General features: G+C 44.3%; 1 protein-coding gene across 1 annotated transcript in view; it reads left to right on the top strand.

Moving 5' to 3' along the window:
• The window catches only part of LOC142295957 (calpain-8-like), a 131,286-nt gene extending 107,550 nt beyond the window's left edge, over positions 1–23,736 (top strand). Inside the window, exons 14-20 of the mRNA XM_075339095.1 lie at positions 2,017–2,083; positions 4,359–4,423; positions 8,478–8,546; positions 8,663–8,741; positions 9,157–9,273; positions 16,346–16,404; positions 23,372–23,736. Coding sequence (XP_075195210.1) covers positions 2,017–2,083; positions 4,359–4,423; positions 8,478–8,546; positions 8,663–8,741; positions 9,157–9,273; positions 16,346–16,404; positions 23,372–23,395 — 480 coding nt within the window. The 3' untranslated portion in view covers positions 23,396–23,736. The remainder of the gene's footprint in view (positions 1–2,016; positions 2,084–4,358; positions 4,424–8,477; positions 8,547–8,662; positions 8,742–9,156; positions 9,274–16,345; positions 16,405–23,371) is intronic.
• The last annotated feature ends 521 nt before the right edge of the window (positions 23,737–24,257 follow it).

Genomic DNA, 24,257 nt, shown 5'->3' with positions numbered 1-24,257 from the left:
ACATGAGACACCCAAAGAACCTAGATAACTTGGAGAAGATCTGCATGGAGGAGTGGGCCAAGATAACTCCAGAGACCTGTGCCGGCCTGATCAGGTCTTATAAAAGACGATTATTAGCTGTAATTGCAAACAAGGGTTATTCCACAAAATATTAAACCTTGGGGTTGAATAATAATTGACCCACACTTTTATGTTGAAAATTTATTAAAATTTAACTGAGCAACATAACTTGTTGGTTTGTAAGATTTATTCATCTGTTAATAAATCCTGCTCTTGTTTGAAGTTTGCAGGCTCTTACTTATTTGCATCTTATCAAACCTGCTAAATCTGCAGGGGGTTGAATACTACTTGTAGGCACTGTATATATATAATATGGGCTGAAAGTGCACACTCCCAGCTGCAATGCAATATGAGAGTTTTCACATCCAAATCGGAGAAAGGGTTTAGGAATCATAGCTCTGTAATGCATAGCCTCCTCTTTTTCAAGGGACCAAAAGTAATTGGACAAGGGACTCTAAGGGCTGCAATTAACTCTGAAGGCGTCTCCCTCGTTAACCTGTAATCAATGAAGTAGTTAAAAGGTCTGGGGTTGATTTCAGGTGTGTGGTTTTGCATTTGGAAGCTGTTGCTGTGACCAGACAACATGCGGTCTAAGGAACTCTCAATTGAGGTGAAGCAGAACATCCTGAGGGTGAAAAAAAAGAAAAAATCCATCAGAGAGATAGCAGACATGCTTGGAGTAGCAAAATCAACAGTCGGGTACATTCTGAGAAAAAAGGAATTGACTGGTGAGCTTGGGAACTCAAAAAGGCCTGGGCGTCCACGGATGACAACAGTGGTGGATGATCGCCGCATACTTTCTTTGGTGAAGAAGAACCCATTCACAACATCAACTGAAGTCCAGAACACTCTCAGTGAAGTAGGTGTATCTGTCTCTAAGTCAACAGTAAAGAGAAGACTCCATGAAAGTAAATACAAAGGGTTCACATCTAGATGCAAACCATTCATCAATTCCAAAAATAGACAGGCCAGAGTTAAATTTGCTGAAAAACACCTCCTGAAGCCAGCTCAGTTCTGGAAAAGTATTCTATGGACAGATGAGACAAAGATCAACCTGTACCAGAATGATGGGAAGAAAAAAGTTTGGAGAAGAAAGGGAACGGCACATGATCCAAGGCACACCACATCCTCTGTAAAACATGGTGGAGGCAACGTGATGGCATGGGCATGCATGGCTTTCAATGGCACTGGGTCACTTGTGTTTATTGATGACATAACGGCAGACAAGAGTAGCCAGATGAATTCTGAAGTGTACCGGGATATACTTTCAGCCCAGATTCAGCCAAATGCCGCAAAGTTGATCGGACGGCGCTTCATAGTACAGATGGACAATGACCCCAAGCATACAGCCAAAGCTACCCAGGAGTTCATGAGTGCAAAAAAGTGGAACATTCTGCAATGGCCAAGTCAATCACCAGATCTTAACCCAATTGAGCATGCATTTCACTTGCTCAAATCCAGACTTAAGACGGAAAGACCCACAAACAAGCAAGACCTGAAGGCTGCGGCTGTAAAGGCCTGGCAAAGCATTAAGAAGGAGGAAACCCAGCGTTTGGTGATGTCCATGGGTTCCAGACTTAAGGCAGTGATTGCCTCCAAAGGATTCGCAACAAAATATTGAAAATAAAAATATTTTGTTTGGGTTTGGTTTATTTGTCCAATTACTTTTGACCTCCTAAAATGCGGAGTGTTTTTAAAGAAATGTGACAATTCCTACAATTTCTATCAGATATTTTTGTTCAAACCTTCAAATTAAACGTTACAATCTGCACTTGAATTCTGTCGTAGAGGTTTCATTTCAAATCCAATGTGGTGGCATGCAGAGCCCAACTCGCGAACATTGTGTCACTGTCCAAATATTTCTGGACCTAACTGTATGTAATAGCTTACTATCACATTATTTACATATGTCTGCCATATACTAAGTTATTGTATTCTATATACTATATTCTATAGTTACAGAAAGGAGAATTCAATGAGACTGAAGTGAAGGACATGCTGGACAAGATGTTCTCATTAAATTGTAAGTTATGTGATATTGGATCATTCTCTCAAATTCAGAATGAGTAGATAATAATCCTGCAATAACTGATATCACTCTCACTATATACCTGCATATAAAGGGATGGAATTTTCTCTATGAAAAGAAAAGTGTCCTCCAATGGAGTTCTGATAGGTAAAGTATGTGCTCCAAGTACCAGTAATGGCGCTCTCCCAACCAATCTGGATGGATGTCGTTCTCCCAATATCCCAAAGGATATGCCCATTTATTGGATTAAAAACACGTATTAAATTTAAAACATATTTTAAAACATTGAGCCTTCATCAGGTATAAAAATACATTTATTATTATTTATTATTTTTATGTACCTGATGGAGGCTTATCAAGAAGTCAAAACGCTTCATCTCATTGTTTTAAAATATGATTTAATACATGTTTTTAATCCAATTAATGGTCATATCCGTTGGGATGAAAAATACTCCCGATTGTTTGGGAGAGCGCCACTACCGGTACTTGGAACACATACTTTATCTGTTGAAACTCCACTGGAGGACACTTTTTTCTGAGAAGTGAACCAGCAGCACTCCATCCATCTGGGGCTACATATTGGTTTATAAGTATGATAACATCATTGTATAGATAGGTCCAGCAATCCCTCTGTTACGGAGGGGACGATTGAATATAAAATAATATTATATCAATCGTCGCCCCAAGTTATTAAAGCCACTAAGGACAGGAGGACGAAATACAGCAACTCAGGAGACCACAAAAGAAACGAAGGAGATGTTGTAAAGGCACACTCCTACGTGTAGCGTGTCCCTGTTAACCTAACAGGTGTACAAGCAATGGTCACGTGTGTAGGGACACCTCAAAACCAAAGGAAACGCAACAGAAAACGGTCACATGTGTAGGGACACGACAAACCAAAAGGGAACCCAGTTAGCATCACTGGTAAACCTGGAACGTAACCACTGAGCCGGTCACATGTGTACGGGGCACGTCAGACCGTGAAGGCTACCCAGTTAGCGTCACTGAGTCCCCAGGGCTGGCACACACACACAAGTCTGCCACTGACACGGCAGACTGGTCACGTGTGTAGGGGGCACATCTGTCCAGAAGGACCCTAATCCCTCACCGTGCCGAGACACAGCTTGTACCCAGATATGAATACCTGGTACCGGCGCCTGCCCTAAATTCAGATTCACACTGGCACATATACACAAGTCTGCCACAGGCACTGCAGACTAAAATGGCACTGGAACCCACTCACTCCTGACAGCCGGGAAAGCAGCCTTTGCTGTCAGCATGCAGAATGACACTCGCGCCCCGATGGGCGAAGCTACAGACATTTTATAGCCGCCACCCTGGCCCAGGCACCATGGCATGTGGTAATGGTGTTTGCTGCAGCCATACAGGGACTGCCACATCATTGATGAAGTCATGATGACCAATCAGTGGCTGCCACTTCATCGCTGATGTCACTGATAACCAATCAGTGGCCACCTTGTCATCAATGACATCACGCACATGCTTAGTGTGGCTGTATAAGCACTTAGGCTCAGGATGGTACAAAACTCTAGCTACCTGATGCCTCAAGCGGCGGCCAGGTGGTGCTGCAGAGTTAACCGACCCCAATGTGGGAGTCAATCACGGGACTAGACCGGTTCGAGGCACAACAGAACCCGAACCATAACACCCTCACCTATATATTGGCATATTAACAACTACAACGCTCCGAAAACATATTTTATAACATTGAGTATGATGTGTTTCGGCTTCTTGATAAGCCTTCATCAGGTGCATAAAAATACATTTATTATTATCTATTATCTTTATGTACCTGATGAACGTTTATCAAGAAGTCAAAAAGAATCATACTCTATTTTAAAATATGTTTTTATACATGTGTATGCATTTATGGATACTCAGAGGCACACAGACACCCACAGAGACTCGCACACATGCGCACACTCATCGATACACATGCACACAGACAAACACGTGCACGCACACATGCACACAGACAAACACGTGCACGCACACATGCACACACCTTAATACTAAATTTTATAGTCCCTCATGGATATTTTTTCTAATCAGGTTACATCCAATATCATCTAATAAAGCTAATACAGTATATCAAGGCTGTCAATTTTGGACAGTGGCCACATGATATTTCCATGAAGCATTATTCTGTTTTATATATATATATATATATATATATATATATATAAATATATATATATATATAATATACATATAAACATGTACAGAAATGATATTTCTCTTTGTGCAGATCCTGATCTCCAGCCTGTGGGACTCTCTATAAAAACCGTCCGAGATCTGATCAAGCTCATGGATGTATCCTTCTCACAAACTCTATAATTTTCAGGTCATGTGAAGCTCATCTGACGCAATGTGGTGGCCTTAAAGGAATATAACGCCTGCTAAAATATTGTGGCAAAGAAAGAAGAATTTTTTTCTATTATTTCACAGGAGACGCAAAAGTTTGAAGGTTTAATTAGACATTATTGAATCAATTAATAGCAATCCAAAGTGCTCCAAATTTGGATTTATAAGTATATGACATTTTTTAGGATTGAAGTCACACAAATAAAGAAAAAAATCTACCACGATTATGCTGTATATTTTTGATGGCTAGAAAGGAGTAAAAGAGTAATAAAGATTATAGTCACCTGTCTTAGGCCTTCCTCACTTCTGTCTAAGGCTATGCGCGCACTGAGCGTGTTTTTGACGCTGCGTTTTTGTGTGTTTTTGGCAGCTAAAAACGCACAAAAACACAAAAAAATGAACTTGCGGCAAAAACGTGCAAAAAACGCACCGGTAAAATGCATGCGTTTTTATTGCGTTTCGGTGCGTTTTTGGCTGCGTTTTGTTGCATTTTTGATCACTGCGTTTTTCCAATACATTGCGTGGGGGGGAAAACGCAGAAAAACGCAGGAAAGAATTGATATGTCCATTTTTTTATTTTAAGCTCAAAAACGCAGCTGAAAAAAAGTTGTGTGAGGACAGCAAACATGAAAAGTCATAAGCGGGCTTTACACACTAAGATATCGTTAATGATTTATCGTCGGGGTCACGTTGTTTGTGACGCACATTCGGCGTCATTAACGATATCGCAGTGTGTGACACTTATGTGCGACCTAAAACGATCGCAAAAGCGGCCAAAATTATTTGCCGCGCAGAGGTCGTCCTAAAACAAAAAATCGTTCTCTTCTAATTAGCGATGTTCCTCGTTCCTGCGGAGCACACATCGCTGTGTGTGACACCGCAGGAGCAAGGAACATCTCCTTACCTGCCTCCACCGGCAATGCGGAAGGAAGGAGGTGGGCGGGATGTTTCCGTCTCGCTCATCTCCGCCCCTCCGCTTCTCTATTGGACGGCTGCCGTGTGACGTTGCACGACCCGCCCCCTTAGAAAGGAGGCGGATCGCCGGCCAGAGCAACGTCGCAGGACAGGTAAGTCCGTGTGACGGGGTTAAGCGAGGTTGTGCGTGACGGGCAGCGATTTGCCCGTGTCGCACAACCGACGGGGGCGGGTACGATCGCTTGCGATCTTGCTAGCGAGATCGTAGCGTGTAAAGCCCGCTATAGACTTTGTTGGGGAAGCAGTCATGCATTTTTGAGCTCGAAAACGCACAAAAACGCACCCAAAAAATGCGCAAAAACGCTTAGTGGGCACATAGCCTTATTGTCACAGCTCAGTGGTTTTTGCATCAGTCTTCGAATCAGTCTTCAGTCTGGATCTTCTGGCTTTCACTAGGCTACAAGTGGTCATGTGGGAAATGGGGCAACTGGTTGAGGTCAATGACGTGCTTCATGCCCCACTAGTTATCATTAGAAGGAAGATCCGAACTGAAGACCAGCCAGAGGTGAGTGGAGGCATGTGCGGGACTGGGAGAGGCAGAACAGGGGAGGAGAGTACATAAGACAGTTGAGTATATTCTTCTAGAATTTCTTAAACTCTTCCCAATCCTCTATTTATTATGTTCTGACGTTTGGAGGAACAGCAGAACATCATGATTGGCAGAGATGCCAAAATACTTTCATAGCAGAAAGGAGTTTGAACGTTGCAGCCAAATTCAACAGAATTGAGAGAGCAAAAGCAACATGATGCACTGAACTCAGCTACTATTAGATGTTGAATGCTAAGTAGAGATGAGTGAAGCTGAGGTTTGAGTTCGGAAACTGAGCATAAAAAAAAACAAAACAAGGTTCGGGTTCGAGGTTCGAGTGAGTGACGAGTACAAACCACTCAAGTGAGCATCACTGTGCAGTGTTTGTTTGGTTCACATTTGGTGTAAAATCAGCGTGATCAGATGTAGTGTACACACACAAACACCCCCCTATAAAAATATATATAAACCCCGCCCACCCTGCCCCGGAAGTGTTTTACTAAAGGCCCATAAGCAAAACACTTCCAGGGCAGGGTGGGCGGAGTTTATACATTTTTTTGGGGGGTGCCTGTTAAAGCACACCAATCACCAGAATTTTCCTACATAACCTAAAGACAGTGCTATACTGGCACTATCAGGCGGATTCTATACATAACTTTAGTTGTCAGCTAGGATGTATAGGTTTTGAAACACAAGCGAGTAAAGTTTGTAAAATGAACAGCTGTTTGAATGACAGCAGCTGATAGCTGTGGTGGGTAGTCATAGTTATCCCCTCCCCCTGTTATATATGCTAATTCTATTATGGAGTAATTTTACTTTGTGACTAGAAGGACCTGTGCTGATGTCATACTCATGTGACCAGAAGGAACGGGGCCTCAGCCAGCAGAAAAATAATGTTGATTTCTGGTATCAGCTATGTTTGCTGAGGCCCTGCTTCTTCTGGTCACATGGGTATGACATCAGCACAGGTCCTTCTAGTCACAAAGTAAAACGATTCCGTAACAGAATTAGCATAAATAACAGGGGGAGGGGATAACTATGACTACCCATCCCAGCTATTAGCTGCTGTCATTCAAACAGCTGCTCATGTACTGCCCCGCGGGCTCGGTTGGCTGCCGAACCACTCGGATCCATGCTCGTCGGTGGGTGGCTCGAGCTCTCCACGGACCCGGGGGTCACATTGCTCTGAAAGGGGGTTGGCGTTACACGCAGGGGCTTCGGTACGGAGTTCCACGGCCGGGGCCGCGGTGGTTTGTAGGGGATTTAAGTTTGTGACGCCACCCACGGGTTGTGGTGAATGGATGGACACCACGCTGCCGTTGACTAGGCCTCCCGGGGACGGTGTTGCACAGCTTGATGTTGACCCCTCCGTGGGTAGGGGAGTGATGGTCCCGGGGGCCCGAGGGAGGCGCTGAGGTGAAGGAATGGATGGTGCTGGCGTGTCAGTGCGGTGCGCGGCCAGAAGGCACTGGTGTACTCACTATGATACAACACACTGGAGTCTCTGGTAAACCAAACGGGATGACGAACGGTGCCCGCAGCCGGCTGCAGCTTCCCCTTAACAGGTTGGTGGTTTCCGCCTTTCTCCTGCACCTCTTTAATATGAACGTTATGACTCCTATGCCTAAGCAACGGTAGTCCGCTCCCCGGCTTGCTGGGTGTCGGGAGAGCCCTGTTTGCCCGCAGACGCTGGCCCCTTGGTTCTCTATGCCTTGACGGTGGCTTTACCCTAATGGTTGGGCTGTTGTCTTCAGTTGGGTCTTGTGTGGGAAAGGTCCTAAAGTCCAGTCCTCAATCAGTTGATTCGACTTAGCCTAGTTGTTTCTGGGCCTCGTACTGGGTCTGAGTACCCCTCCTGGTGCTCCGGTTTCCAATCGGTTCCCCGGTTCGGTACCGGCGGGCCACCGCCAAACCCCGGTCCCTACGGTTCCACCGGCTGTAATCCCAGCTCCTGCAGGCGGCCACCACCATCTGCCTCCTTGCCAGAGGTGACTGGGCTCCAACCCAGACACCTGGTAGACTATGGCAGGCCTGGTCACAGGTCTGCCCTTGAACTTGACTGCTCCCGTCCACTGTCAAGGCTAATCTACTTGGAACTACTGTTTTTACCGCCTCCAGGCCTGTGAACGCCTTGGTGGGCGGAGCCAACCACCTGGCTCCACCCCCCTGGTGTGGACATCAAACCTGGAGGAAGGTGAAAAGGGTTTTGAAGTTTGGCTGCTGTCACCTTTTTAGGGAGGGGGTGTGTGTGCGTGGGACTACCTGCGACGACCTGACTAGTCCAGGGCGTCACATTCATTTTACAAACTTTACTTGCTTGTGTTTCAAAACCTATACATCCGAGCTGACCACTAAAGGTATGTATAGAATCAGCATGATAGTGCCAGTATAGCACTGGCTTTAGGTTATATAGGAAAATCCTGGTGATTGATGCACTTTAAAAAATTAAATTTTACACCACAGAAGAAAAAAAACAAACTTTAACTGCAGCCTACCCAGGAGGACAACACCAAGACTCTGAGCACAGACGAATTCAAGAAGACCTGGCTGAAGGTGGAGAAATACTGGGTAATGATTGATACGTGTCCCTTTTTATTATTATTTACTAGGTGATGAGGGTTATTCTCAGGTTTAAGAAGAGAATACCTATTGGTGAATATGTTTATTTCTTCTTTCCCTTTTAGAACATCTTCCAGTCTGCGGATGCTGACAAAAGCGGAACCCTTTCTGCTGCTGATTTGAGAGACGCAATTATGCAAGCAGGTACCCAACATTAGGCAAAGGAACGTTTCATTGTATTGATCATGATTTACCAAAACTATGTCATATACTAAGGACAGCCTATGATTATAGTGATTCCAGAGAATCTCATTAATGTGCGATTCCATTGATCTGTAGAATCTAAGTTACCAGACAATCTATTGAGGGTATCATGGTTTTAGCAAATGCAGCTTATTTATTCTATTATGAAGAGTAATACAATATTCTGATATACTGTACTAACCTCCAAGTTTTCAAGATATCAGCCCGCAGTCAATAGGAACTTTTACCTTATGGGTAACTTCTTCTTACTTGTTACTTTACATAGTGTAGATCAGGGTGTACTCCTTGGATGTTCATCCTTGGTATATACATGGAATTTAATTTTTCACATTCTTTTTTTTTTCCTATTTTTTAGGTTTTAACTTTAACACAACAATTCTAAACGCTGTTATTCAAAAACTCGCCCATGACGACCTGGAGATGGACTGTAATGTATTTTTTTCCACCATAGCAAATCTGGAGACCTTATTCAGTGAGTAGTATATTAATATTACACACAAATATATACACTATATATATCTCAAAAGTGAATACACCACTCACATTTTTGTAAACATTTTAATATATTATTTCATGGGACAACAGTGAAGATCTGACCCTTTGACACAATGTACAGTGTTAGGCCTAGGACACACGGTGAGAAAAACGGAGCGAGTGGAAAGCGATAAAAAAAAAAATCGCATTCCACTTGGACCAATATAACCCTATGGGCCCACACCCATGAGCAATTATTTTCTCAGCCCTAATCGGACCGAGAAAACAGACGCCTCAATGCTGCAACTGTAATGTAATCCTGTTTCACTTGCACCCATTCAAGTCTATGGGGTGAGAGACACATCGCACTGCACTCATATTACACCAGTGTAATGCAAGTGGAGTGTGAGAATCGCAATTGCCGGCAATGGAGGATATAGGGAGATAAATCTCTCCCTCTCCTCCGCAGCGCCGGCCCTCCTTCCACAGCGCCAGCCCTCCCCCTGCAGCTGTGGTCTGATCGCCCTCCTCAGCACCAGCCCTCCCCCTGCAGCTGTGGTCTGATCGCACAATCGGACCACAGTCGCAATGACCCTCGCATGACTCTCAGCTCCCGCTGTGCTGCGAACGTGAACCGACTGTCATGCGAGGGCACGCAGTGTCCCTGTGTGACCTCAGCCTCAGTGTGCAGCTTGTATAACAAGGTACACCTGATGTCCTCTAAATAACTCAATAAATAGTCATTAATGTCAAACTGCTGGCAATAAAAATGAGTGCACCCCTAAGTGAAAAGGGCCAAATTGTGCCCAGTGAGCCATTTTCACTCCCCAGTGTCATGTGACTCATTACTGTTCCAAGGTCTCATGTGTGAATGGGGAGAAGTTGTGTTACATTTGGTGTTATCGCTCACATACTCTCATACTGCTCAAGGGAAACTCAACATGGCTCCTCATGGCAAATAATTCTCAGGGCATGTGAAGAAAAGAATTGTTGCTCTATATAAAGATGGTCAAGGCTATAAGAAGATTGTCACCACCCTGAACCTGAGCTGCAGTATGGTGGCCAAGACCATACAGCGGTATAACATGACAGGATCCACTCAGAACAGGCCTTGCCATGGTCAACCGAATAAGTTGAGTGCACATGCTCACCATCATATCTAGAGGTTGTTTTTCAAAACAACTATGAGTGCTGTCAGCATTGATGTAAAGATTAAAGGGGTGGGGGGTCCACCTATCAGTGCTCAGACCATATCCCACACACTGCATCAAATTGGTTTGCATGGCTGTAATCCCAGAAGGAAGCCTCTTCTAAAGATGTAAACTGTTTGCTGAAGACAGCAGACTAAGCACATGGATCACTGGAACAATTTCCTGTGGTCTGATGAGACCAAGATAAAATAAATTTTGATCTGATGGTGTCAAGTGTGTGTGGCAACAACCAGGTGAGAAGTACAAAGACAAGTGTGTCCTGCGTACAGTCAGGCATGTTTTTGGGAGTTTCATGGTTTGGAGCTGCATGAGTGCTGCCATCTGTGGGGAGCTACAGATCATTGAGGGAACCCCAAACACACCTTCAAGACAACTGTGCCACCCCAGCAGCAGATTGAATCGCTCGGATCCGGGATGGTGTCCGTTCGTGGCTCGAGGGTTTCCGGACCCGTGGGCTAGTGGCCACACTCTAAAGTAAAAGGTGGATATTTACAGGGGAGTTATAGTTCGTGACACGACCTGTAGTGTGCGGTAATTGGGAGTACCGCCGCTGCCGTTGGGAGTACCCGGGGTGATGGAGTGGGGCAGCAAGGTGTCGTTGCCCTCCACGGGTACGGGCAGGCCCCGGGACTGTGGATCGTGCTACTGGGTGCTGTGAAGGGGAAATCACTCAGGTACTCACTCAGCCAATGAGCAGACGCTGATAACCGGGTAAACCAAGTCTCTGGGTGCCGCTGCCTCTCGCAGGGGAGCTTGTCCAGGTCCTGTCCCCTGCAGTGCTGTCTGGTGATCCGTGACCTACCTCCTGGCAGAAAGTTTAAATTCACCGTAGTGGCCCAGTAGTCTGGAACTTGCTGGGTCCCGCTCCCCACTGTGGCTAAGTGTGGGAGTCTGCTCTCAGGGCTCATGCTTGGGATTTTAGTGGGCTGCTTGTCTGGAAGGCCCTATCCCCCTCATTGCGCTAGTGCTCAGATTCTGGAGCTAGTGGAAACAGTCCATAAAGGGTCTGCTCTCCGCAGGTTAATTGCCAGGTTGCCTGAAGCTTCTCCCCGACCTATGGTACGTGTACCCCGCTGTACCTTCGGTCCCGGACCGGTGATAGGAGCAGGCTGCTGACCTTCCTCTTTGACAGGTCCAGGCACCTAACATCAATCCCCTGTGACTGGGGTCCAACTCCTCTAGGTCCAGACCACCGTCTGCAACCTAGTCAGCTTCTCCTGGGATCCACCACTCCCAGCCTCCTCCACTTTACTACTCCACTTTGCACTACTCTTCACTCCTCACCTCCCCTTCCTGACCCCTACGTTGGTGACCCTATTCCGCTTAAGCCACCCACTGGTGTGTCTGGTGGTTGTGGTGCAAGGTGTATCTAGGATTTGATTTGCTGTTGGAGGCAGCACTGTAAGATGGGGACCCAGAACCATGAGGGATTTGAATACCGCACTAAAGAGAGAGAGCGTGCAGTACCCTGTGACGACCTGAATAGTCCAGGGGTACGACACAACCACTGCCTGCTAACGAAAGTGAGGGTAAAGGTGCTAGACTGGTCAAGCATGTCTTCCCACCTAAACTCTATTGAACATCTATGGGGCATCCTCAAATGGAAGGTGGAAGAGCACATGGTCTCTAACATCCAGCTGCTCCGTGATGTCATCATGGAGCAGTGGAGAGGATTAAGTGTCTCCTATGAAGCTCTAGTGATCTTCATGCCCAAGAGAGTTAAGGTGGTGCTGGAAAATAATGGTGGTCACACAAAATATTAACATTTTGGGGTGTACATGTGTCGCCCAGGGATAGGGGGTACTCAGAGCCGGGCCAATGGGGTCGCTTCTAGAGGTATCACGGTGGCGTGACCCAGTCTGTGATCCCAGGCTCCACAACAAAAGGGGAATATGTAAAGGGGGATTGTCTGTGACACCACCCGTGGGTTGCGGTGATGAGATGGTGGCACCGCTGCTGCCTCTGGGGACCGTGCCCGGGACTGATGGTGTGGGGCAGCAATGTGGGATCCCCTCCATGGGTAGGGGAGTTGTAGTCCCGGGGCCCAATTGGGAGTTGTGGTGGTGGCAGGGATTGCAGGGAGCAGGAAACTCAGTTTGGTTGTCTTGGTGTTGGATGAAGCTAGGCTGATGTGTGTGGTCAGAAAACACAGAGTCCTTTGTAAACCAACTTGCCAAATGGACGGTCACCGTTGGCGGGTGTCTTCGGGTCCCACACCCAGATATACAGCCAGGGGCCCTTCCTTCCACACTCTCTTTCTGTCTCTCTCTTGTCTGGACTAGTCCATTTGAACGGCCTCTGGATTGGGTCCCGCATCGGCGGGCTACAACCCTGTCCCGGTCGCCTCAGGTTCCCCGCTGCCGGATCTCCGTCACCTGTGGCCCTCACAGCCACCTAGTCCGGTAGTCCAGGGCTCCAACTCCGGCTACCACTTTCTCCGGGGAGCTGCAAGCCTTCCCTGTCAGCTTTCCACTGACTACAGCACAACTGAACTAAATTCTGCTCTGTCACTTCCTTAACTCCCCTCGCCCCCTCCCTTTTCCTTGGGAGGGGGTGAGTAGGGCCTGATTGGCTGCTGTACATCTGTGTGGGGATTGTGTAGCTACCAAGGAGGATTAACTCTTTCTGTGACTACCTGGTTTTACCAGGGCGTCACATACGCACTTTTTTGCCAGCAGTTTAGACATTAATGGCTGTGTGGTGAGTTATTTAGAGGGCACCAAATTTGCATAGCCTCACAAGCTTCACAATGACACTGTACAGTGTATCACAGGGTCATATCTTGAGCGTTGTCCCATGGAAAAAATATAATAAAATATTTACAAAAATGTAACAGGTGCATTCACTTCTGTGATATACTGTTGTATATATATAGTGAAAGTGAAAAATTTTCTTACACTTTTCAATACCATGCCAACTAGTAGGTCAGCAAATGATAAAGCAAAGATGTGTAGGTTATTTGGAATCTTGTTGCTGGAGTTGAGAAATCTGAAACACCAGTGATGAGGTGGTTATTAGATTACTTGACTCACCAGAGTTAAAGGTGTGACCAGCACCAGGAATAGCAAAGGAGGCGTTCATAATAATATACCTGGATTCAGCAAAGGTGTGAAAAACACCAGGAATATAATACTGATCTTGTAGTAGTAGTAGTTGTTTGCCGGCATAGCAGTCAGGAACAGATGATTAATCAGATTCAGGCCGGCTTCACACCTGCGATTAACTCGCACGAGTGCTATGCGAGAAAATCTCCCATTGCACTCGGACCCATGTTAATCAATGAGGCAGCTCCGATCTGCTATTTTTTTATTCACTCCAAATCGGACTGAGAAAAAAATGGCATGCTGCGTTTTGGTGAGTTTCTCGCGCGAGTCTCTTCAATGTAAGTCTATGGGTGCGTGGAAAAAACCGGATGTCACACGGATGGCACACACACGATCCTAGTGACATCCATTTTTCTCAAAAGGTTTCTAGCAAGTAGCAGAGAACACTGTAAATGCTCCTGTACATAACAGTACATGAGTAGCAGCTGCTGAGGGTAAAAACTGATTGCACACTGACAGCACACTGATGAAATGTTAGAAGAAATCGTCCGACTTTCTGGCATGAGAATGGGACCGATTTTACACTCGCAAGTGTGATTCCAGCCTCAGACACTACCTTGAGTAGAACCAAGTTGGAAGTGTAACAAAACTCCAGGGAAGCTCGTGTAAGCAAAGAGTATAGGGGGCTTTACACGCTGCGATATCGTTAGTGAATTATCGTCGGGGTCACGGTGTTTGTGACGCACATCCGGCTTCATTAACGATATCGCAGTGTGTGATACCTACGAGCGACCTTAAATGATCGCAAAAGAGGTCAAAATCGTTTGCCGTGGAGAGGTCGTCCTGAAACCGAAAATCATTGTCTGCTTATTAGCGATGTTGTTCATCGTTCCTGCGACACCACACATCGCTGTGTGTGACACTGCAGGAGCGAGGAACATCTCCTTACCTGCCTCCACCGGCAATGCGGAAGAAAGGAGGTAGGCGGGATGTTACGTCCCGCTCATCTCCGCCCCACCGCTTCTATTGGACGCCTGCCGTGTGACGTCGCACGAACTGCCCCCTTAGAAAGGAGGCGGTTCGCCGACCAGAGCGACGTCGCAGGGTAGATAAGTACGTGTGATGGGGACTAACAAGGTTGTGCACCACGGGCAGCGATTCACACAACCGACGGGGGCGGGTACGATCGCTTGCGATCTCGCTAGCAAGATCACAGCGTGTAAAGTACCCTTATCACTACATGAATACTCAGGTGGCAAGCAGCCACCTGAATTGACCTTAAAAAGTCTTGGATGATGACATTAGTGGTAATTTTCAGGTAACCCGCGCAGACTAGTATAGAGGGAGGCTGCCATAAGAGAAGGAAGAAAAGCCAGACTTTTGGGCCAGATGAGATGACTAACATATATATTCACATAAATATACAGAGATGAGTGGTGTACTGCTTATATTTTGCAGCAGACGTCTACAGATTGATTATACATGATATTTCTTCTCCTATTCCAACCACTGATTGACGAACATATAGTGATGCCATTAAGAAAATATAGATTATTATTAATCTACATTATTAAACAGTGCTATGCACTAGATGCAGTAAAAACCATGCTATAAAGCTCAGCTGCTGCAGAACATCATGTTGCACAGGCAGGAAGAGACCTTCACAGAACACCTGTAGTTATACTGAGAAAAATTACACAGAGGCGGACTTCATTTACTTGTCCCTCAAGATTTTACTTAGGCCACTTTCACAAGTCACTGAAAAACACAGTGATGCCAGTCAAAATGCGGACTTGTCTTCATGCAGAACACACAGAAGCGCTTGTGCGCCGCACGGAAAGATGGTCAGTGAGAAATCACTGATATATGCACAGACCCATTGATTTTAATAGGTCGGTGTATGTCCGTGATTCTGGTACACATAAAAAAGTAACATACGTACCAGAATCACTAATATGTCAAGGGGGGCCTTAAGTGTATCAGACTATAAAGGGCTGAATACAGATGCATGTCACAATTTTCATATTTATATTTTTAAAATATTTAGAAAACGCCTATATCATATACTTTACACTTCACAAATACTTGGAATTTTGTGCTGGTATAGGACATAAAATCCCAATAAAATACATTTTAAGTTTGTGAGTATAATATGAAAAAAATATCAAAAAGTTCATGGGGTATGAATACTTTTACAAGGCAATGTATGTCTTTAGTTCTTGGACCAGACTATTTAATGGAAAATAATTCAACCAGAATGGATGAGGACTAAACACACGGTGGAAGTGAAACAAAACTGTAATAATAAGCTTCTTACCTTATGCTGCAGCCTTTAAGTTAACTATCACTGAAGAATCCTTTCTCACTTGAGATTCAAATTGTACATTGCCGTCTGGTCCCTGTATGGGCGCCAAATTTTAGTGAAGGAAATAAACTCTATTACTATTGTCTTCTGAACTCAAACTAGTAATATATATATATATATATATATATATATATATATATATATATATATATATATATATATATATATATATATATATATATATAAAGCCCCAATTAATATACTGTCACAATCAAAGAACACTTCCTGTTGAAAGATATAGCCTTCCCCCTAGTTTCAAGTACCATAATTATCCAGTAGGAATTGAAGGTGTCAACAGAAATCGGGAACTTATCTGTCCAACAATGTCATTTATTTAATCACCTTGAAAGAAGATTCATGAGACAAGGTGGTTACACACAGACAAAAAGGAGTTGATGATATTGTCTCACACTCTGATTCTGATTCACTCTGATTCTCTTTTCCCAACAGACATGTTTGACTTGTTGAAACCCAATGAAGGTGGATCAATCAGTCTGTCTTTAGATGAGGTGAGTAGAACAGATTTTGATGCTTGTTTTATTCATTTTATGAAAAGTAGTTTTAAAGATAGTTAACATTACCAAAAGTTCAGCCTTGGAAAAACGGGGTTACTAGAAGAATGTTCCTATTCTTTAAACTAATGATTAGAGGGTATCAGTTCAACAGTATAAATACAATCTTTAGTACAATTCATGATGGCACAGAATATTCAAAAAGTTAAACCAAGGGATGGGAGAGGACATGCTGCTTAAAGGGAACCTCTCACCAGATTTGATGACTATAAGCTGCGGCCACCACCACCGGGCTCTTATATACAGTATTCTAACATGCTGTATATAAGAGCCCAGGCCGCTGTGTAGAACATAAAAATCACTTTATAATACTTACCTAAACGGTCGCTGCAGTGGACTTGGGCCATATGGGCATCTTCATTCCCCAGTGCTGGCGCCTACTCTTTCGGCTATCTTCACTCTCCTTCTGAAGTCTGTGTGCATGACTCGTCCTACGTCATACACACTCACCGGTCCCGCGCAGGCGCACTACAATACTTTGATCTGCCCTGCTCAGGGCAGATCAAAGTACACCCGCAAAACCTCAATGCCGGTGAGTGTGGATGACGTAGGACGCATCATGCACCCCGGCTTCAGAAGAATGACGACAAAGATGGCTTAAAGAGGAGGCGCCGAGACCGGAGAACGGAGACACCCATATGACTCAACTCCATTGCAGTGACCATTTAAGTAAATATTATAAATTCATTTTTACGTTCTACACAGCGGCCTGGGCTGTTATATACAGCATGTTAGAATGCTGTATATAAGAGCCCACAGATGGTGGCCGCAGTTTATAGGCCCCAAATCTGGTGACATGTTCTCTTTAATACAACACCATGTTGCGCTGGTGTTCATTCAGAGTGGTGTCGCATCTGACCATAACTGGATTCCTGGAAGTTGGAGTACCAGTCACAGTACAAAATTATCTGAATATGGAGCGCAAAGGGCGCTTAGGAAGTACAATAGTGAATTACAAGAACGCTGCAGAAAAAGTCACGTGCATAAAAGGAATTTGTTATCAGAAAATAATTTTGTATAAAGGAATATTAAATATTGTTAAAGGGAATAGTCCAGTAGGATCAGTCATCCTGAGCCATCTACATGGGCATGCAGGTCATAGAAGTTTTATTAAAATGACACCTTAATATCTGCCATCCAATGTCTTATTCCAACAAAAACCGGGGAATTACGACCAAAGGGCACAAGTACAAAGAAGGGCGCAAACACCAGGAGAATCACAGGTAAGTGAGAGATAATTCCATCCCTGACAGATTACAATCAATCAAAAGATATATTAAATAGCCATATACACTGTATAGAATAAATTAATAGAAAAACCATATACATAGTATAGAGGATAGTCACCAATTAATACCAGGCATGAGAGTATAATGACTAATTCTATAGCACCAGTCAAGAAGCCAGTTAATCATATATATCCCTAAGGTGCTTAAATAGCGACTAAAATGTCATAGATAATAATATGACTGCACTGGATTTGAATGCCTAACTGATCATTACAGATATAGAACCATTAATCATTAAGGCTAAATAGCCATGGTGTTGACATACGTGGGAGTTAAATCTGAAAAGCTACCTGGTGCCGGCGTCCACCCGATGGCCGTTTCGGCTGAAAAAGCCTTCATCAGGGGGAGTGAGGAACGCTTTCCCAGCCAAAACGGGTGTCGGGTGGACGCCGACACCAGGTAGCTTTTCAGATTTAACTCCCAGGTATTTCAACACCTTGGCTATTTAGCCTTAATGATTAATGGTTCTATATCTGTAACTATCAGTTAGGCATTCACATCCAGTGCAGTCATATCATTATCTATGACATTTTAGTCGCTATTTAAGCACCTTAGGGATATATATGATTCACTGGCTTCTTGATTGGTGCTGTAAAATCAGTCATTATACTCTCATGCCTGGTATTAATTGGTGACTATCCTCTATACTATGTATATGGTTTTTGTATTCATTTATTCTATACTGTGTATATGGCTATTTAATATATCTTTTGATTGATTGTAATCTGTCAGTGATGGAATTGTCTTTACGCCCTTCTTTGTACTTGTGCCGCCTATCACCTACCCTTTCAATAAAGTTTTACTTTTCAGCAATTGGTCTTTTGGTCATAAGTCCCTGGTTTTTTTTTCTGTATTCCTGTGACTTGCCCTGGTCCTATCCAGTATTTATCACATCAGGATTTTTCTCTATATTTTACATGCAATGTTCTGGTAGATATGGATTGGCTGAGGTTTTTGTTTAATGTCTTATTCCAGTAAATACAACTTTTTTAACATTAGGATTTATTGGCCAGACATCCATTTTCCCGAGAATCTGCATCCAGAGGTTTAAAGGGGGCGTTACCAGAGTGAGACATGTAATGACTGACAGTCTGCTCTCATAATCAGATGAGAATAAAACTTGGTACTCAGATAAGGCAATAAAGTGGTAAAGAGGTTGATCTAATGAAAGAACTAAGGGGCACTTTGCACACTACGACATCGCAGGTGCAATGTTGGTGGGGTCAAATCGAAAATGATGCACTTCCGGCATCGCTCTCGATATCGTAGTGTGTAAAGCATTTTTGATACGATTAACGAGCACAAACGCGTCGTAATCGTATGATCGGTGTAGCGTCGGTCATTTCCATGAATTGGGAAAGACCGATGTTACGATGTTGTTCCTCATTCCTGTGGCAGCACACATAGCTGTGTGTGAAGCCGCAGGAGCGAGGAACATCTCCAACCTGTGTCCTGGCCGGCTATGCGGAAGGAAGGAGGTGGGCGGGATGTTTACGTCCCGCTCATCTCCGCCCCTCCACTTCTATTGGCCGCCTGCCGTGTGACGTCGCTATGATGCCGCATGACCCGCCCCCTTAGGAAGGAGGCGGTTCGCCGGCCAGAGTGACGTCGCAGGGCAGGTGAGTGCATGTGAAGCTGCCGTAGCGATAATGTTCGCTACGGCAGCTATCACCATGATATCGCAGCTGTGACGGGGGCGGGGACTATCATGCTCGGCATTGCAGCATTGGCTTGTGATGTCGTAGTGTGCAAAGTGCCCCTAAAGGATCAGCACAGACGTTTCGGTCATAACAGACCTTCATCAGTGTGCCTTTACTGTGGTCCTCAGGATCTCTTGGAGCTGTAGCCAGCGCTATCTGAAATTGCGGTATCAAATGCTGTGTTAAGCTAGCGCAAGCTTAACACAGCGGTTAAGGCCACACTGATGAAGATCTGTTATGACCGAATCGTCTGTGCTGATCCTTCAGTTCTTTCAATAAATCAACCACTTTATCACCATATCTGAGGGCCAAGATTTAAGGCCGCTTTACACGCAACGACATCGCTAACTTGATATCGCTGGGGTCACGGAATTCATGACGCACATCCGGCCTTGTTAGCAACGTCGTTGCGTGTGACACTTCCGAGCGACCGCTAACGATCAAAAATACTCACTTAATCGTTGATCGTTGACACGTCGTTCATTTTCAAAATATCGTTGCTGGTGCTGGACGCAGGTTGTTCGTCGTTCCTGAGGCAGCACACATCGCTATGTGTGACACCCCAGGAATGGCTAACAACAGCGTTCTTACGTCCTCCGGCAACGAGGTGGGCGTGTCATTAATGCGGCTCATCTCCGCCCCTCCACTTCTATTGGTGGGCCGCTGTGTGACGTTGCTGTGACAGCGCACGAACCTCCCCCTTAAAAAAGAGGTTGTTCTCCGCCCACAGCGACGTAGCTAGGAAGGTAAGTATGTGTGATGTGTTCTAGCGATATTGTGCGCCATGGGCAGCGATTTGCCCGTGATGCACAAACGATGTGGGCGGGTGTGATCTCTAGCGACATTGCTAGCGATGTCACTGCGTGTAAAGCCCCCTTTAGTCTCATCAATGATGGGTTAGGAATCTACTTGTGCACCACCTACAGAAGTGTTGTGATTATCTACTCAGATCTCATAATCTCACACAGTTCTGCAGAGAGATCGCAACCAGCGCAGTACAACAGAAGGGAACTTTGTCTCACAAACATATTTGCAGGTGTCTTGCTGTCAGCTCTGCTGTTCTGTCCCCCCCACACACACTGGCTGCCTATGAGATGGAATAAGACATTGGATCAAATTTGTTTATTTAATTTTTCATACGTTTAACAATATAAAAAAAAATATTGAAATTTAATTTCCCATTAACCACTAAGCCTAAATTCAGCCTCATACTTACAGATCATTTTTCAGCAGTCTCAATGGGATTGATAGTAAAGTGTCAGTCTTTGCTGATGACACCAAACTATGTACAGTCATATGAAAAAATGTGGGCACCCCTATTAATGTTAACCTTTTTTCTTTACAACAATTTGGGTTTTTGCTATTTCAGTTTCATCTATCTAATAACTGATGGACTGAGTAATATTTCTGGATTGAAATGAGGTTTATTGTACTAACAGAAAATGTGCAATCCGCAATTAAACAAAATTTGACCGGTGCAAAAGTATGGGCACCTCAACATAAAAGTTACATTAATATTTTGTAGATCCTCCTTTTGCAAAAATCACAGCCTCTAGTCGCTTCCTGTAGCTTTTAATGAGTTCCTGGATCCTGGATGAAGGTATATTTGACCATTCCTGTTTACAAAACACTTCCAGTTCAGTTAAGTTTGATGGTCGCCGAGCATGGACAGCACGCTTCAAATCATCCCACAGATGTTCAATGATATTCAGGTCTGGGGACTGGGATGGCCATTCCAGAACATTGTAATTGTTCCTCTGCATGAATGCCTGAGTAGATTTGGAGCGGTGTTTTGGATCATTGTCTTGCTGAAATATACATCCCCTCCGTAACTTTAAACTTCGTCACTGATTCTTGCACATTATTGTCAAGAATCTGCTGATACTGAGTTGAATCCATGCGACCCACAACTTTAACAAGATTCCCAGTGCCGGCATTGGCCACACAGCCCCAAAGCATGATGGAACCTCTACCAAATTTTACTGCGGGTAGCAAGTGCTTTTCTTGGAATGCCGTGTTTTTTTGCCTCCATGCATAACGCATTTTTGTATGACCAAACAACTCAATCTTTGTTTCATCAGTCCACAGGACCTTCTTCCAAAATGTAACTGGCTTGTCCAAATGTGCTTTTGCATACCTCAGGCGACTCTGTTTGTGGCATGCTTGCAGAAACGGCTTCTTTCACATCACTCTCCCATACAGCTTCTCCTTGTGCAACGTGCGCTGCATTGTTGACCGATGCACATTGACGCCATCTGCAGCAAGATGATGCTGCAGGTCTTTGGAGGTGGTCTGTGGATTGTCCTTGACTGTTCTCACCATTCTTCTTCTCTGCCTTTCTGATATTTTTCTTGGCCTGCCACTTCTGGGCTTAACAAGAACTGTACCTGTGTTCTTCCATTTCCTTACTATGTTTCTCACAGTGGAAACTGACAGTTTAAATCTCTGAGACAACTTTTTGTACCTTCCCCTGAACAACTATGTTGAATAATCTTTGTTTTCAGATCATTTGAGAGTTGTTTTGAGGAGCCCATGATGCCACTCTTCATAGGAGATTCCAATTTAGTGCTTTAGTAAGTCAGTAAAAAGTAGTTAGGAGTGTTCAAATCAAGAAATTGATAAGGGTGCCCATACTTTTGCACCAGTCAAATTTTGTTTAAATGCGGATTGCACATTTTCTGTTAGTACAATAAACCTCATTTCAATCCAGAAATATTACTGAGTCTATCAGTTATTAGATATATGAAACTGAAATAGCTGCTGCAAAAACCCAAATTGTTATAAAGAAAAAAGGTTAACATTAATAGGGGTGCCCAAACTTTTTCATATGACTGTAGGATATTAAAAACTGACCTTGATAGTACAATATTACAAAAAGACAAGAATAAGATGTCAGAATGGGCAGATACTTGGCAAATGAGATTTAATGTTGATAAATGTAAAGTAATGCACCTAGGACGGAGAAATCCTATAGCTGCGTATACATTAAATGGAAGTAAACTCGGGACTACAGAACAGGAGAAGGACTTGGGTATTCTCATTACAAATAAGCTGAGCAGCAGCACTCAATGTCAGGCAGCAGCTGCTAAAGCAAACAAGATTCTAGGGTGTATAAAAAGAGATTAGATCCCGTGATCCCGACATATTGTTACCCCTCTATAAATCACTTGTAAGGCCACATCTGGAATACGGGATCCAGTTTTGGGCTCCACATTTTAAAACGGACATTCAGAAGTTAGAGTCAGTTCAAAGGCGGTGGCGACTAGACTACTACAAGGAATGGAGGCCGCCCATATGATGAGAGGATGAAAAAGTTAGATATGTTTAGCTTAGAAAAAAGACGTCTCAGAGGAGATCTCATTTATATGTATAAATGCATGTGTGGTCAATATAAAGGACTGGCACATGACATTTCTTCCAAAGACAGTACTAAGGACCAGGGGGCACTCACTGCGAGTGGAAGAAAAGTGATTCCGGCAGCTAAATAGGAAAGGGTTCTTTACAGTTAGAGCAGTCAGACTGTGGAATGCCCTACCACAAGAGGTAGTAATGGCAGACACTATAACAGCTTTTATATCAGGGCTGGATGATTTCCTCAGTACACAAAACATTGTTGGTTATAAATGATTTAGTGACCAAATGTAGAACTGTTAGAGGAAGGTTGAACTAGATGGACCTAGGTCTTTATTCAACCTAAGTAACTATGTAACTAACTATTATCATCACAGAAAGGGTTACAATGAACCTGTACATAGAGGAGATAACATGGTACCTAGCACTCACACAATAGATGACCCCACATCGTCACTGAGCCCCCTGGTGGACTGAATTGTTGATTGGCATTGATCCGGAGGGGATTCTGTCTCTACCTCTAATGCAATGTGTTTCCTAATTTATCTTGGGTTTTTTTCACAGTGGCTTCTCACAAAATTAGCCTGAGAACGGATCCATGGGGCAATGATGAGAATGCAGGAAAGACGCTTCATATAATCCTTTAATCAGCGCACTCAATAGATTCTTGTTATAGCTTCTACAGACACAAAAGTTGATTATTTTCATTAATTCTGATGATTTTTTGTGTGAATTGAATGTTCTGTGATAACGAAGATAGAATGATTTGTAGAGTTTCACATAATAACACTAAAGACAACTAAAACTACATGGAGTGGAGACATATTTTAGTGTGGCCCAGGCAGTGTTCCTTACCGGCTGCCCAAGGGAAACGTGCTCACCAACAACCTTAAAGGGAACCCGTCAGGTGCAAGATGCACCCAGCACCACGAGCAATTCTGGGTGCATATTGCTAATCCTGGGTAACCGTCCCTGTATACAGTAGCATAGATAAAGAGATCTATAGAAAACGTAGTTCGAAAGCTCCTTTATGATATGCTAATGTGGTCAAGGACTAGTCCTGAGGGTGTTATATCCCCCAACTAGTCCGTCCTCTTAGTATGTTAGCAGGCCCACAGGAGTGTACTAACATGCTATTCAATGCAGCATCACCAGCGATGACACGCGTACCTGTTGTCCGCCATGATTGTTGAGCTGAATGTCCCATCAGTTCTGGTCATGCGCACTAAGTCTGTCTGAAGCCGGGACGCGTACACCCGGCTTCATACTGTGCATGACCAGAAGTGCCAGGTATTCAGAAGCGCGGTCACAGCGAACACTGGTGACACTGCATTGAATAGCATGTTAGTACACTCCTGTGTGCGTGCTAACATACTAAGAGGACGGACTAGTCGGGGGAAATATCGCTCATGCGACTAGTCCCCTTGCTCATTAGCATATGATAAAGGAT

This window comes from Anomaloglossus baeobatrachus, chromosome 3, assembly GCF_048569485.1.
Source record: "Anomaloglossus baeobatrachus isolate aAnoBae1 chromosome 3, aAnoBae1.hap1, whole genome shotgun sequence".
NCBI classification, from domain to species: Eukaryota; Metazoa; Chordata; class Amphibia; order Anura; family Aromobatidae; genus Anomaloglossus; species Anomaloglossus baeobatrachus.
Note: the sequence above shows the minus strand (reverse complement) of the source record. Positions and strands in the feature narration are given on the sequence as shown.